The sequence below is a fragment of the Cottoperca gobio genome, chromosome 24 (assembly GCF_900634415.1).
Source record: "Cottoperca gobio chromosome 24, fCotGob3.1, whole genome shotgun sequence".
NCBI lineage: Eukaryota > Metazoa > Chordata > Actinopteri > Perciformes > Bovichtidae > Cottoperca > Cottoperca gobio.
Window position 1 is genome coordinate 7713002 of NC_041378.1, and position 14499 is coordinate 7727500.

General features: G+C 39.4%; 2 protein-coding genes across 3 annotated transcripts in view; one reads left to right on the plus strand and one right to left on the minus strand.

Moving 5' to 3' along the window:
* The first annotated feature begins 3018 nt into the window (after nucleotides 1-3018).
* Nucleotides 3019-11585, plus strand: zbtb2b (zinc finger and BTB domain containing 2b). The gene is made up of 3 exons (XM_029425518.1): nucleotides 3019-3447; nucleotides 6474-6654; nucleotides 7153-11585. Exons 2-3 carry the CDS (start codon nucleotides 6482-6484, stop codon nucleotides 8570-8572), a joined length of 1593 nt encoding a protein of 530 aa, XP_029281378.1. The 5' UTR covers nucleotides 3019-3447; nucleotides 6474-6481; the 3' UTR covers nucleotides 8573-11585.
* Nucleotides 11586-11872: 287 nt separating this feature from the next.
* Nucleotides 11873-14499, minus strand: part of akap12b (A kinase (PRKA) anchor protein 12b) — a 39677-nt gene continuing 37050 nt past the window's right edge. For both annotated transcript variants that reach the window (XM_029462909.1, XM_029462910.1), the window contains one exon: nucleotides 11873-14201. The gene's annotated coding sequence lies outside the window, so the exon portion shown is untranslated. The remainder of the gene's footprint in view (nucleotides 14202-14499) is intronic.

Here is a 14499-nt window from a genome sequence, read left to right on the forward strand (position 1 = left end):
AGAAACGGTTGTCATGGAGACATTCATTCGTTCTATCGGAAAAGAACAACACCCCGCTCCACCCCCAAGGCTTTTTGGCGGGAAAAGAAGGAGGGGGGTAGAGTATGATTTTGGTAAGAGAAAGCATTACGCTGCTCAAGTGAGTCCCTGCTGGAGACCGACTGATAGGCTGATACATGAATATATGCCTACAGTATTGTGCACAGAGCCATTTGTGAGTTTTAAAATTACCTATATATACATATATAGGCCTATATCCTAATGTTAACAATGCTTTATGTACCTATAGTATTTCCAAAATGGCTTTGACACTGAATAATTATTGTATACTAACATAATATAAAGGTGTATGTTCTGTTGAAAGAGTTAATCACTCTGCAAGATATGGTAATGTATGTCATTTGTATACAACCTTGATAGTGCTTTATCTTGTCTTCTTGTAATGTTGTTATGTGTATGTGTGCACCACAGTAAGAGTAGCCTAGCTGATGTATCTGCATCAACTACTCGGGGATCCCAATAAATACAAAAACAAAAAACAGCATTTCTTCTTGAGAACGTTTTATGGTTGCATATGAGCTCCACTCCAATATAAAGTCCTACAATAAAATTATAAAACACACTGGTGCTTCAAGTAGGCCCATCCCACAATGGTCCCAAAAAAAAATAAGATCATGGTCAACAAAGTAATCACACGAGGGTTTACGATCCACTCTGGTGTTGGAAAACGGGAAGGTTTCTCCACTCTTGGTTCTTTTTTGAAGAACATGACTAATTGATTGGCTGCACCCACGATTACTAGGCGGGAAAATACGCATATCAATTCATTCTGGCGGTGTTTTTATTCCTCTCAGATCAGCCCCGGTCACTATGGGAACACGGCGAGCTGTTGTCAGGATGTGGGGGTCCTTGGGAGTGGGAGTCCAGCTGCGTCCACCTCCGGTGTTCATCCACCGCCGGCCTCCCATCCCCCCGCCGGGCCTCAGCCTGTGCCGGATCTGTTTTTCTAAACCGAGAGAGCAGTGACTCACCACTCCGGTTTCAAAACAGGCCATGAACGGGAGGGGGGAGGGGGAGGGCGGCAGCTAACGTTAAAGGCCCTGTTTAAACAGGTGTTTCAGCTCACCACACAGTCGTCTCATGCAACAATAGGCTTGTGGATTATTTCATCTGAGCAACTAAATATGTTGTGTGACAATACTGGCAATACTTTTTTTTGTGCAATTTCATGCATATTGCTTTCTTTCTTTTTTGCAATGCATAACTGCAGGAAAAATCAATTAGTGGAAATCAGTGGCAGGGTAAAAGTCCAGTGTGCATCTCTTTTGAATAAACTCTTATGAGAAAAAGAAACAGTAGAAAGAATAAGGGGCATAGAGAAAGTCATTTGGACTGAGGCAGACAGGAGTAGATAACTTCTACCATTATCATAAAAATCTATTGATTAGAACTGATCTTAATGATGAAAAACAATGAGCCAGTGTGACGACAGTTGATCTGCTTCCTTCGATAAACCCCTGCTGTGGGTCTTTCAGCAAAGTAAACATGCTTTTGTTCTGCCGTCATTACTGTTCCTCTACCAGTGGTGTCAATGAATGTTTTGTTTGTGAAACATTTTGTACCCCCGCAGGCCTACATTTTTACTTGCTAAATAGTTTTAGTAAAGTTGTGGGCAGGATCAGATATAGATATTTATCAAACAAACTCTTCACCTATTCTCTGCCTGCTGAGCAAGTGTTTTCAGAGAGTTACAACTTGCTTAGTCTGGTCCTCATGTGGACTCCCTGTCCTAGGGCTGAAATGCAACTCTGTAATGGCAGGTCTGGAAAAATTGGTGTTTACACTAGGGCTACGTCTGATGACAAAATATTGATGTGACTCCAAAGTACGTTTGTGCGAAGGTCCTCCTACACTTCCTGTGCTAGGCAATGTGTGGTTTAGTTGAAATCTATTACCGAGACCTCCACTGCTCCCCTCTTATGTGATACTTATTTCTTTAAAAAAAAACAGTTTAAAGACTCTAAAGACTGAAGAGTGTAGGCTACAAGAAGCAGGAGCAATTACAATTTACAAGGGTTACTGAACACAGGTTACTATGCACAGGTTTGATAAACTAAATGCACTTGTTAAGGGCTGTTGCACTTTTCACAACAGACAAACAACAAAATAAAAGTACTTTTTCCTATGTAGATATTGGCATCAATTTATAGATTTCTCTGCCATTATTTACACTCTGTTATACAAGTGCTTGGAAATGAGTGTAACTTCACAAATTAAAGAACTTAAGAAAACAGTTAAGGGCTGGCCAAGCAATCAAAACATAATAATTACAGTGTGACAGCGACACGTACAAACTACAAACCAGTAATTCTAAGTTGAACCTGTTTTAAATATCTTGTGTCATATCATACAGTTAATGAGAGTTGTGTGGGAATAACATCCTGCTTTATGTAGGCCTATAGTAAAATAAAAACCTTGTCAAACAACAGAACACATGTGAGCTTGATCAGTTATCCTTTTAAATAGTTTATACATTACACTATTACTGAAATTATGATCTCAATAACATATCAAATAATTACAGTAAATAAAATCCTAATTGAAGGCAACTCAAAATGTTATTATTGTGTCTGTTTGTCAGCCTCAACTTATACTAGTTGTTGAGATGAAAACAATTAAACTTACTTAAAAAGGGGGGGAAATGTGTTAGTATTTAATTAGTGACCTACTATTTTGTAGTATTTTATGTCCTTGTATAATTTCTAATCATAATTATTGTATCTGTTATTACTCATTAGTTATGTAGGAAAAGGGGAAAAAACACTTTATAATGGTCATATAGATTCTGATATCTATCGTGTTATTAAGGCTACAGCCATGCTTTGATATTTCCATAATATCCACAAAATATATTTTAAATGATATGACATTAAATATTTGATTTCAATAAAAACCTGGTATCGGTATTGCTTCAGCGACTCTAGGTTATGTTATTTCAGAGAGAGAGGGCGAGGGTCAACACACGTATACTACACTCACACTTCGGTTTCATGTTTAACGTGATGTTAACGGCAGAGGCAGACTACCATACTGTGAGTCAGCGTAGCTGTTAATGTTCAAACTCACCGGCTGTCAAAAAAAGCTGGCGAGCGGGGGTTGATTCACGGCAGTTAGACAGTGCGGGAAATTAACGTTAACGCAACCGCCCCCTTGCTCAACGGATTTTACAACGGCTGTTTTTCGGCTGTTTTTTACCCACAGTCATGTGATTGTAACGTAAAACCCCTAACCGGAAAACAACGACGGACGACCCTCTCCGCCGCCAACGAATGCTGCGTTTGCAAGGAACAGTAGAAGCCGCTGCGAGCCCAGAGAGGACGGACGAGTCCCCGGTAACAAACAAACAACGGTGACACGGCAAACTCCACGGATTTAAGCGGAGTGCAGGTACGGCTGTTTGTAGCTACACCCTTTCGTTTACCGGTAATGTTACGTTATTTGGCTACTTGTGTGCGCTTCAGTTAACTGTAATTGTCACGGGGAAGTTAAAAGAAACGCATTCGTGACCAACCCCATCCCCCTTGAGTCTCTCGCTCTCTTTCCCCGCATGTGTGTGTGTGTTGTGTGTGCGTGCGCCCGCGTGCGTGCGATGTCCGTTTTCTCGCGCTAGCAATAGCAACCGAGAGAGACCCGAGGCAGTCAGTCTAGGCGCGCTCGTTTCGTGTGCCTACTGTTCCAATGCTTTATGTACTTTAGCTACTATTTTTATATTCGCATTAACGAACTGTTTTATTCCGGTAGCGTGTTTACCTCCCACACGTGCTTTCCTCGAGGGCAGTTTTAACTGTGTATTTTCAGAATAACAGAAAATCTCACTACGGAAGTAACTGTTCCACGTGTCTACATCACATCAGGGGCGGTGCTTTATTGTTGCAAACAAGTTAGTATTGATTAACACATGCAGCTGTGGCTAACTAACCGGATCGTGTAAATACCAGTCGAATTCAAGTGGTCAATAGTTGTATCATAAACCACATATTCATAATACCTTTTCAGAATAAGATTGGTGGAGCCAAAATAACATGCTGGAGGGTTTGCAGCTGAGGCAAACCATACTCGTGTTTTCTCGAGTTTGAGTAAATCCTACCATAAAAGACCTAAACAAAAAAAATCTATCAATATGCGTTTGGAAACAATTCAAACTATGCAGAGAAGAGATGGTGGCAACACGCTTTAATAAGAAATGGGTGTAATGCTGATATTGTTATAGAAATATATTTAATGGTAGAAAAAACATGTATCTTTTGTAAGTTAAAGGACATATTACAATTTAGATGTGGAGCAACTAGCATGTTGAATGAATGTATGTCTTGTGCTTCTGTCACGTGCTTGAATTCGGATCTGTAAACCAAATAAAAAAGTAGGTATAAAAAAAATATATAATATCTGTGCAGCTCACTATAATTTAAACAACAGCAAAAGGATCCGTGCAAGCATTAATGGAAATATATCTTGTTAATTAGATGCTCCAGGTTCAGTCTACAGTTCTGACAGGATTAGTATACTCAGTTTTCACATACCTCTATATAAAACAGCCATGCAATTAATCCTACCTTCATGAAGGTTATATATTTACATTTTTAAATCTGTTTTGGAGAGGTGTTGGTTCAGCTTTATAATAATTCTAGAGGCTATGGTATCTCTGAATTGTATAGAGGGGTATTTCTAATATTTTGTCAATTCTCATTGACATAAATTGCGTTTTAATGAGTGATGTTTAGTCTGTGGCTAAAACTATTGGATGGTTTCTTCATAAATTATATCTGCTTATTTTCTATATAATGTCAGAAATTACAAAAAAAAATCCTTCTGTCATGTCTAAGGAAGTAAGGTGACATATTCATGATGTATTCAAATTGCCAATGGTTTGGTCTGACCAACCACTTTACTGTTATATAAGTATTAGAAAAGCATCGCATTTCACATTTGAGAGGCTGGAACCAGGGAGTGTTCGGCTTTTATGCCTGGAAAAAATTGATTATCAAAATAGTGGCTGATTAATTCATTAATCAAAATGAAGTGGATACAATGTTAGAAACAGCTCTCAGTTTAATGCAGGAAATAGTGCAGGACTGTTGTATTGGACTGCATTATTTGTAGCTAATAAACTGACAACTGCATGTATAATGAAGTTATGTGTGACAAGCATGGTTGACGAGTATTTTATGTCTTGAGTGACTGCTGTTGCTGTATCCCCTTGCACAAGATACGGAAACCTAGCCTTTTCCTGGAGCGCTGCAGTGCCAACATCTCAGCACTCTGACCTCTCTGATGAAATACATGTGTGCAGGGGGCTTTTTGTGTTTTTGTAACCAACAAGGGATATGGAGCGTTATACAGTTCTGATTTTCTGAGGCAAATTGGCTGATGAGTAGGTATCCATCATCTTCCGTCTTTGTGGCCTCATACGTTAGGCTGTGTGGTGTGGAGAAAGTGTTGGAGATAGGAGATTCGCCCTGCCCACAGGCTGTTTTCATTCTCCACTAGGAGGGGGGTAGAACCAGTTCTGCTTTAGGAATGTGTGTCAACACCCATAACCCTGATCATGTGATGGCCTGAAACCCTTGTAGTCCTCCATTGACCTTTAGGGTCATCAAGAGCCACCTCATTGGTCAGCAGAAAGGGCATAGTTCTGAAATGTCCCTTGAGATTGAGTGTGGGGACGGTTTGGGCTCCATCTGAACCAAGGATATTTTCTCAAAGAGACAAGAACTGTAGTGATAAAAAAAAAAAATCAAGTGGATCTCTATTAAAGCAGGATGAACATTTAAAGGGGTTATATGGAATAGATATGCCTTTTTGCACTGTTACTTTGTGCCAGAAATTGGCCAAAATAGTTTGTAATTAGCTAGTTCTTACTATACCACCATCTCAAAAGATTTACCAAAGGGATTATGTGAGAATAATATTCTTGAAATTGAGGTCACTTGGGAACCCTCTCTGTATGTGTTTAAAGGCTGCCTGTATAAGAAGAGTCAACACTGGGGTTGTCAATGATTTACAAATATCTGCTGTTTAAAGTCTATTTAAAACTATTATATTTTGCTTGCCTGATGTCCTGCAATGACTTTGAATACACATATATCTTGTTTTTACTTTGAATTACCATTGCAAAACATATCCAAATACCCACGTGTACAATACAATGAAAAAAATGAGGCCGTATTGTTTTTGTTTTGCTGAGCCAAACCATTAATTAGCATAATGTGCTATATTATAATGTGCATTAGTGCTAGGCAAATTATCCCCAGCGTCACAAAATTATTCTTTACTGTTGTGTTAAGCTAGCCTTTACAAGGTCGTTAGATCTCTCCCGTCAGCCTGACACTTTGTGGTCACAATAAACTTTTGGTCTCCTTCCAGACAGGAAACTCATTGCTGCTTGTGTGTGTGTCTGTGTGCCTTTTGTGCAGGTTGAAGAATGGAGTTGGCCAACCATGGTCTTATCCTGCTGCAGCAGCTTAACGCTCAGAGGGAGTTTGGCTTCCTGTGCGACTGCACTGTGGCTATAGGAGATGTCTTTTTCAAAGCCCACAAAGCTGTCCTCGCTGCCTTCTCCAACTACTTCAGAATGCTCTTCATTCATCAGGACAGGTAAAGCACGAATGTATTAGAACAAGCTCAATATCAAGATACCTGTTGTCACGTCAGAGAATTTACCCAACACCAAATTTTGCTGCCAAAACATACAGACATTATGTCAAAATATTACTCAATCATGTTCTCAAGGATTTCTTTCTCTGTAGTTGAGCACTAGACTGTAACAAAATCTTTTTAGTGTGATTACCCGCAACTAATGTCATTGTTCGATCAATTGAACGGATTGAGGGGACAAATTGGAAGGTCTGTAATAGCATTAAGATCAAAACATGGTATCTGTGTTGCCCTGATAATCACTGAAGGATGTACAGACCCAAACACATTTATTTACATGCAATAACGCATCCAGTGTCCAGTAACGTCAGCAGATTTTCCCTCATATTGTAAAGATCTGCGCAGTCACTGCTGTTTATAAAGGAGAGTATCATCTTATATTATTATGACCTCAGACATTGTTTATAACTAGTTAACTGTAACGTCTTTGTGTTTCAGTGACTGTGTGCGCCTGAAGGCCGCTGACATACAGCCAGACATCTTCAGCTACCTCCTCAACCTGATGTACACAGGCAAGCTTGCACCCCAGCTGATAGACCCTGCACGGCTGGAGCAGGGGGTCCGATTCCTGCATGCCTATCCACTCTTGCAGGAAGCCAGCCAGTCTGTGTATTCACACTCTGAGCAGCACAGCATCAACCTTTCCACCTCCCTCTACGGCATCCAGATCTCTGACCAACAGGTAGGGCTATCGGCTAGATTGCCCACTCGACGGCAGCTCTCCTCACCTTTTGACATGGAGCAGCTGAGCTCAGAGGGGAAGTTTCCGTCCATGCCAGTCGCCACAGCTTCCTACGCAAATTCCTTACTGTCCAAGCTAACTTCCTCACCCCAAGACATGGAGGCCTCAACCAGTGGCACCAAGCCTGCAGTTGAGGAGGGGGGAATGGACTTGCTAAGTGCAGATGGTTCCACAATCAGTGCCATCCTCCATGTAAAGCCCAGCATCATGAAGAGGAGTTCCTCCTTCAGGAAGCATTACTCCTGTCACCTGTGCAGGAGTCGATTCAATCAGAGAAGCCTGCTGAGAGAACATCTCTTCCAACACACCCAGGCTCTAAAGCAGGCGCCAGCAGAGCCCAGCAATGCACTCTCACCTGTCAGGACCAGAGAACAAAGCATGCTAGAGTTAGAGGGGGTCCTGAAGGGATGCAAGTCAGGGTCGAGTGCCTCGGCTGCCACTACAGCAGTAGAGATAATCAGCGACAACGAGCAAACGCCTGTTTCAGGTACCAACTCAGACTCTCCCCGAGCAGAGGTGTCCACGTCCAGCTGGGGGGTGGGAGGATTAAATTCTCAGGCAGACACACCACCCCCGTCAGACATTGCGGACATCGACAACCTGGAGAGTGCCGACTTGGACAGGGAAGTCAAGCGGCGGAAGTACGAGTGTTCCACCTGCGGCCGGAAGTTTATTCAAAAGAGCCACTGGCGCGAACATATGTACATCCACACGGGCAAGCCCTTTAAATGCAGCGCGTGTGGGAAGAGCTTCTGCCGAGCCAACCAGGCAGCCCGCCACGTGTGCCTGAACCAGGGGGTCGACTCCTACACCATGGTGGACCGTCAGAGCATGGAGCTGTGCGCTGCAGGCGACGACAGCAGCCAGATGGAGGCGATGTTCTTGGGTTCGTCAAAGCCTTATAAGTGTAACATTTGTGCGACCACCTTCTCCAGTCCTAATGAGGTGATCAAACACTTGTGCTTTACTCAAGGGGGATTAGTGGGGCTGCAGGGAAACGCAGGCGCAGGGATGCTGCTCCAGCGTGAAGAGTTCTCCAAAGATGAAGGCTCTGATTTGTCCAACTCTGGCACGCCACTAGAACCCATAAAGACTGAGGAAATCCTTGTAGAGTAGTGCCAAAATTGTGTATTTGTTCTTTTAAACATGTACGTTTACTTTCTAAATTATGGTTAATAGGTAAGCTAAAGGTGAAGTTAGTCAGGGTATGCATGTTTAAGGTCTTTTTCTTTCTTTTTTGGCCTTGAGTATGACAACAGTGGAGAACAGTCGGACATCATTAGAAAAGCAAATATCAACATTTGACTCGAGGCTAAGTTAAATACCAATGAGGGAGATAAAGTAACTATTACATTGTTACGTCTCATCATTTTATTGTTCGTGTAAATTGGTATTAAACTCTCATATGTCAGGTTGTTGCACATAGATTTTTCTTAACAGCTAAAGTTGTGGTAAGGCTGCACAGGCAGACTTTGAGTATAAGAGGAAAGGGAAGCTGAGACAGTTCCGGAGACAGCATGTTGTGAGAGGAGTTTTCTGTACTAGATGTTTGGAGGAGAAAGAGTTACTACTAACAATCCCTCTGGAGCTGCACAGAAGAGTTGTGTCTTCATGGTCATAAATAAAAGGTTTATTCTGCAGATCAGGTATGAATTATAATTCCAGTTTAAAGCACACAAGATATTCAGACCTGAGACAATCTGTGCTCTTTTTTTGAGTAGATGCCCAATATGCAGGAAAGTACATTTGTCTTCCATAATGCAATGTTTTGGTTGGCTGTTTGGCTCAGCAAAATTAATAACTTGAAATGTAAAGAAATGACCATTATATGCATCCTTCTCAGCAACCAGTTTTACACTTTTTTTTTTGTTGACTGCTGAGTGTGAATATGTTTCCAATGTCATTACACCTAATTAAAGCACAATCGCTCGTCATAATAAGAGTTTGGCTACTGAAAATTGGTCACAACAAGCTAGAGGATTCAGTGTGTTTACAGTTGAGCCACTTCTTTTTTACTTTCTCATTTTAACTTATGTTGTATGACTGTTTGGTTACTGATTGAAGAAGCAACATGTTCCATTCAGACTCGCATACCTTGATGGGAAGCTGTTCTTGTTTTCATATAATTTGCTTCACTCTACGGTTTTTTGTTTTTTTACATGCATTTCTAATTCTATATACAATGCTATATTTACAAAGATTACTTTATATTGCAAAGATTATATTATTAGACAAATAGCTTTCAAAAATAGGATTACATTTGGTTTAGCAAAAGTATGTATTAGGGATGGGCATGATACGTGTATGGTTTAATTTCTTCAAGAAATAGGTTTGAATTAAAAAGATTATTTGGGATTTTAAGTTTTAGGTGCCAAATTTGTGCCAATTGCAAAGCTTCTAATTCATTTTGTGCAAAGGGAAACATATTCTATATATTGTTAAGACCTTCTGACATCTGTGTTCTTTAGGAAATCAGAAAAAGAAGTAGTTGCAACAGTAGTCCTTTTTTATAGAAAGAATATGCAGAAGAACATGTTGTAGTGTAAATGATGCAGAGGTAGAGTTTGAATGCTCCACCTGTTGGTAGCTTTAATAAGAAATATGAAATGACAGGGTGATATCTCTAAATACTTGACTGCCTGGATACATATATGTAATGGAATATATAATATGCTATTAGTTATAACTTACAAGAACATCAATTATTTGTGATAACACAAACTTTCTAACTACTGATGACTGGAAATTATGCAAAACTCTTTACATACATGTCCAGTTAATGTGATTCATGGTGAAACATGTCACGTGCAAAAGAAGCACAAGTAGCATAATACAGGTAGTTTAGAAACAAAATTCTCAAATAGGCCCCTTTCAGGCTGAGATAGTCAAGTTTATGCAAATTTAGAAAACATCAGTGTCTTCAGTTTTTTATTTTTTTATACTTACACATTTTAATGATATTTTAGGGAGACATGTAAAACTGTCTTAATTTTGTAATTGATTCTTTTAGTGGGAAATAAATGTTTCATTGTATTGCTATTGCAACAACATTGGCTGTTTTTCCTGCAAAAATAATCAACCCATAAGGCTGCAAAATCCAAAAAATGACAAGATTAACATTTAAACATTTGTCCTCCACAGCAGCGATAGCTGGTCATCTGAGAGAACAATCTAACAATTCAGAAGACTTATGATAATATAATTTGCAATATTATTTTAAAGCAGAGTTGTTAATTAAGCCTCACAGAAGCTCATTCATGTGTATTTTGTATAATAAGTATTTTTAAATGTGTCTTTTTTTTGGATTCATTGACTTAATTTTGTGAAAATATTAAAGATGCCCATCCTTAGTATGTTTAATATGTGTAGTTTTTTTTCTTCTTTTGTGCCAATTTCCACCATCCTCAAGTACAGGTATTTGACAGTGAGGATGAAGCCCAGTTCCAATTCAGTTTAAGTGGGATTTCTTGTACTTTTAAATTCCACTATATTAAGTATTGAATCGCAGTTACTGCTTTGATACAATGAGGCCTGCGTTAAGCTAGGTGGAGCTGTTTGGTCTACTCAGGTCTAGTGAGGCTGTCAAATTTGAAGTAATATCTTTCCTAGTGTTTTTGTGTTGTGGTTACCAATCATATGACCATCTTTGCCATTAATCAATATCCCTTCACATAAAAAAAACAACAAATGTCTGTGAATGTAATCTTACGAGTGTTTAGTGTTGACAAACTTCTTGTTTGTATCTTTAGTCAAGCTTGTTTTGTTGAGGCAACTGAACCGCTGTACTACTGACATTCATTTCTCAGAGCTCAATTGAGTCTCATAAATTAGTACATATTTATGAAGTCCTAATCCTTGTATGTGTTCTTTTGCCACACCAGTCTTGTAATTTAATGGTTTGTGTATGTGAGTTGAAACATCTCAGTATCTCAGGGAGATGAGAAGTTTGACATTTGTCTTTTCTAACCAAACAATAATTTCAAACCCATGATCGTACTCCTTATTGCCCAACTGACATCTACTGTGATCAATTTGTGTTCTCAGGAATGTGAGTTATTTTCTGTATACAACTTTGTTTAGTTTTTTTGAATGAAGAATGAACAATAAAAACATGTCTTTTTTATAGTTATATTTGTCTCATCTTTACTTTAACAAAACAGCTTCAAAAGATTCATTATTTTTGTCTCTTCCTTTTTTTGTGCCTTCACATATGCGTGCCCACAGGAGGTTATAGATGTTGACGACATACATTAACACATATCTGCTTATAAACCATTTATTATGAGTATGCTTCTTAGAAATGCTAAATTGGGTGGGTAGGGGATAAAGGGTCATGCTTAAGTTGTATCTTTGCTCCAGTGGTAGTTAATGTCTTGAAAGTGTCTTATGTAGTAATAAAAGAGCCAGAGATGAATACAAAGCACACACCAATTTTCTCTACCTTTATTGAATGAAATATAGACAAGTTTCTGTATCCTTACTATTAACAGCTTGGAAATATAAAAGACCATTAAGACCATGCTACATGAATATTATGCTAAATGGCTGCAGGTTATTAGTCAATATAACAATATGATTTTTCAGTACATACAGTAGGTATACAATCTGTACAAATGTTAACAGCTTCACAGATAAGTGTGTTACAAAAAGCAGGGAGGACTGAAGTGGGCGAGTGCCCCAACTAAACACTTTACATTATGCAGCAATAGCAAAAGTCTTAAGCTCACACTGTCTTTTTTTTAAACCATTTTTTCTTTTTACATAAAGCATGTATGGATGTGGCACACCCTCTAGGGGTCAAAGTATAGGGAAGTGGTGACCTAACAGGGGTCTGTACTTCCTGATCTTTCTCTCGTTTGGTCATAAAGCTGAGTGAAATGTGAGCCTCTAGAGCTGCTCGTGTCAGATTTAAATTAGTGGATTAAAGAAAATCTTGCAGTTCATTCTCAATATGTCTAAAGGATTGACACAGTGCAAGTTTGCCAAATTTGGTAGGACAAAAAAATACCAGTGTAACACATGGTCACACGTTTGCTTTGGTGGTAAAACTGGACTCCAGAAATGTTTGAGATCTTCCTCAACGTGAAAACATCTCCTACTTTGCCAATGAACTCGCTAAATAAGGCCTGAGCTTGTGACTTAGGTTTGATGCGTGACTAACAATAGCAGCCTAGATGCTTTGGGATTTTAATTGGATGCAACTGATGTCTTATCCTGTGAGCAATGGAAAAACCATGACTTGCTGATTGATCCTAACTCAATTAGGAGTAAAATGTGATTTTAGTTTTACTTCAGGTACCATGCAGTCAGTGTCTGTGCCTCTCTAAATCCCCAACTAAAGCCTGAGCCATCATGCTGAGTGAAGAACATGGTTTTCAGACTTCATCACTCTTGTTAAAACATACAGTTGAAGCCAAAATGACGCCAATGACTGAAGACTAAAGGGTGTACTACTTTGTGTTGGCAACAGAGGGCATCAACATACTGTCTTTTCATCAAGAAGTATAAATATAGTGTAGTAAGGAGGTGTTAAATGTTTACTTGCTACACACACATGATACATACAGTATGTCACACATTAACTCAGTAACATGGCCTTTACACAATGTGATATCCTTCGAAAGTGTCTGACTCTTCCAGTGTCAAAAAATGTGTATTGTATTGCACGTCACTGTTTATCAAATACCTCTGCCACATGATCAAATGAAGGTGTTATATAAGTATTTTATTGTATTATTACATGAAACAATGTATAACAATGTCTTTTTCACAGTACATCAGGCAGTGAGTGTTTGTCTTATCTACATGAAGCTTATTAAGTATTTTGTTGGAGTGCAGAGTGCAGAGTGAGAACACATTGTGACAAGAGAATGTGTGAAAAGCATTTCTGGTAGAGATCATCATAGTCTCTGAACCTCTTGTTGTTTTTCTTCAGTCAGTGTCACATACTGTCAGTGGCACTTGTACCATGGTTTAGTTAGAACTGCAACAGATTCTTGAAATAATCATTGAATATGACTATTAAAAGCTGTGATACATCGGCCACTTATATGCAACAGTCTCACATTTGTTCAATTGTACTTTCTAGATGTTTCTCTGCATCAACCGTTAAATTTACAGTTGTACTGTTGCTCAAAAGAATACCACATGTATCACAGTATAATGGGGGAATTTTAAAAACAATAAAGCAACAATATCCAAACAAAAAAAAATAGGGGTGACTGAAAGAATACTCAAGATATAAATACAATATACAAGATAATAATCCTCCATCTCTTCGCCTTCTGACACCATCTTACTCTCCGTACTATACACATACAAACACACGCGCACACACATATGAACAGATATGCACTAGACCAGGTTGCAGACTCTCATCTTATGCAGCAAGGGCAATGGAAAGTCACAGAGACACTAAACACACATCACACTGATTACAAGCCAGGACATGCTTTAGTGTGTGTATGAGAGTGAGTGGGTGAGGATATGGTGGTAGGTCGTCACGGTTTGAGGTGACAGGGCTGCAGGATGGGGTTGGAGTACAGGTGGAAGGGGAGGTGGAGAGAATGGCGGAGCTGTTGCTCAGTCACTCAGTCTCTCTGGGCGGGATGGGTGGAGCCCAGTCTCAGTGTGTTACCACACAGCAGCCTCTCTCTCTTTCTCTTTCTCTTTCTCTCTCTCTCCCTCATCACTCACTTCCTGGTCCAGACGGTGTGTCTCCCAGGCATCAGTCTTGTACCTTCAGCTGTAGTGGTGAGAAACAAAAACAAGATATTAGGAACAAGAAAAGACTGCATATGTTCCTCTTTTGAAATATAAACCACCTGAGATTGAAATTACATTTGTAAACATCTTTGTTCTTCAGTATGCTACGTTGTAGGACCAGAATATCATTAAATAGATGCATATAATGTAATATAATTACATTCATCCATTACACTCCATTTTCCTCTGCTGCAGAGCTGTATGGTTTCTTAATAAATATAACGATGCTCAGTTTCTCCCTCCTCCACATTGGTTAGATCACGTCAGTGTGGCACTAA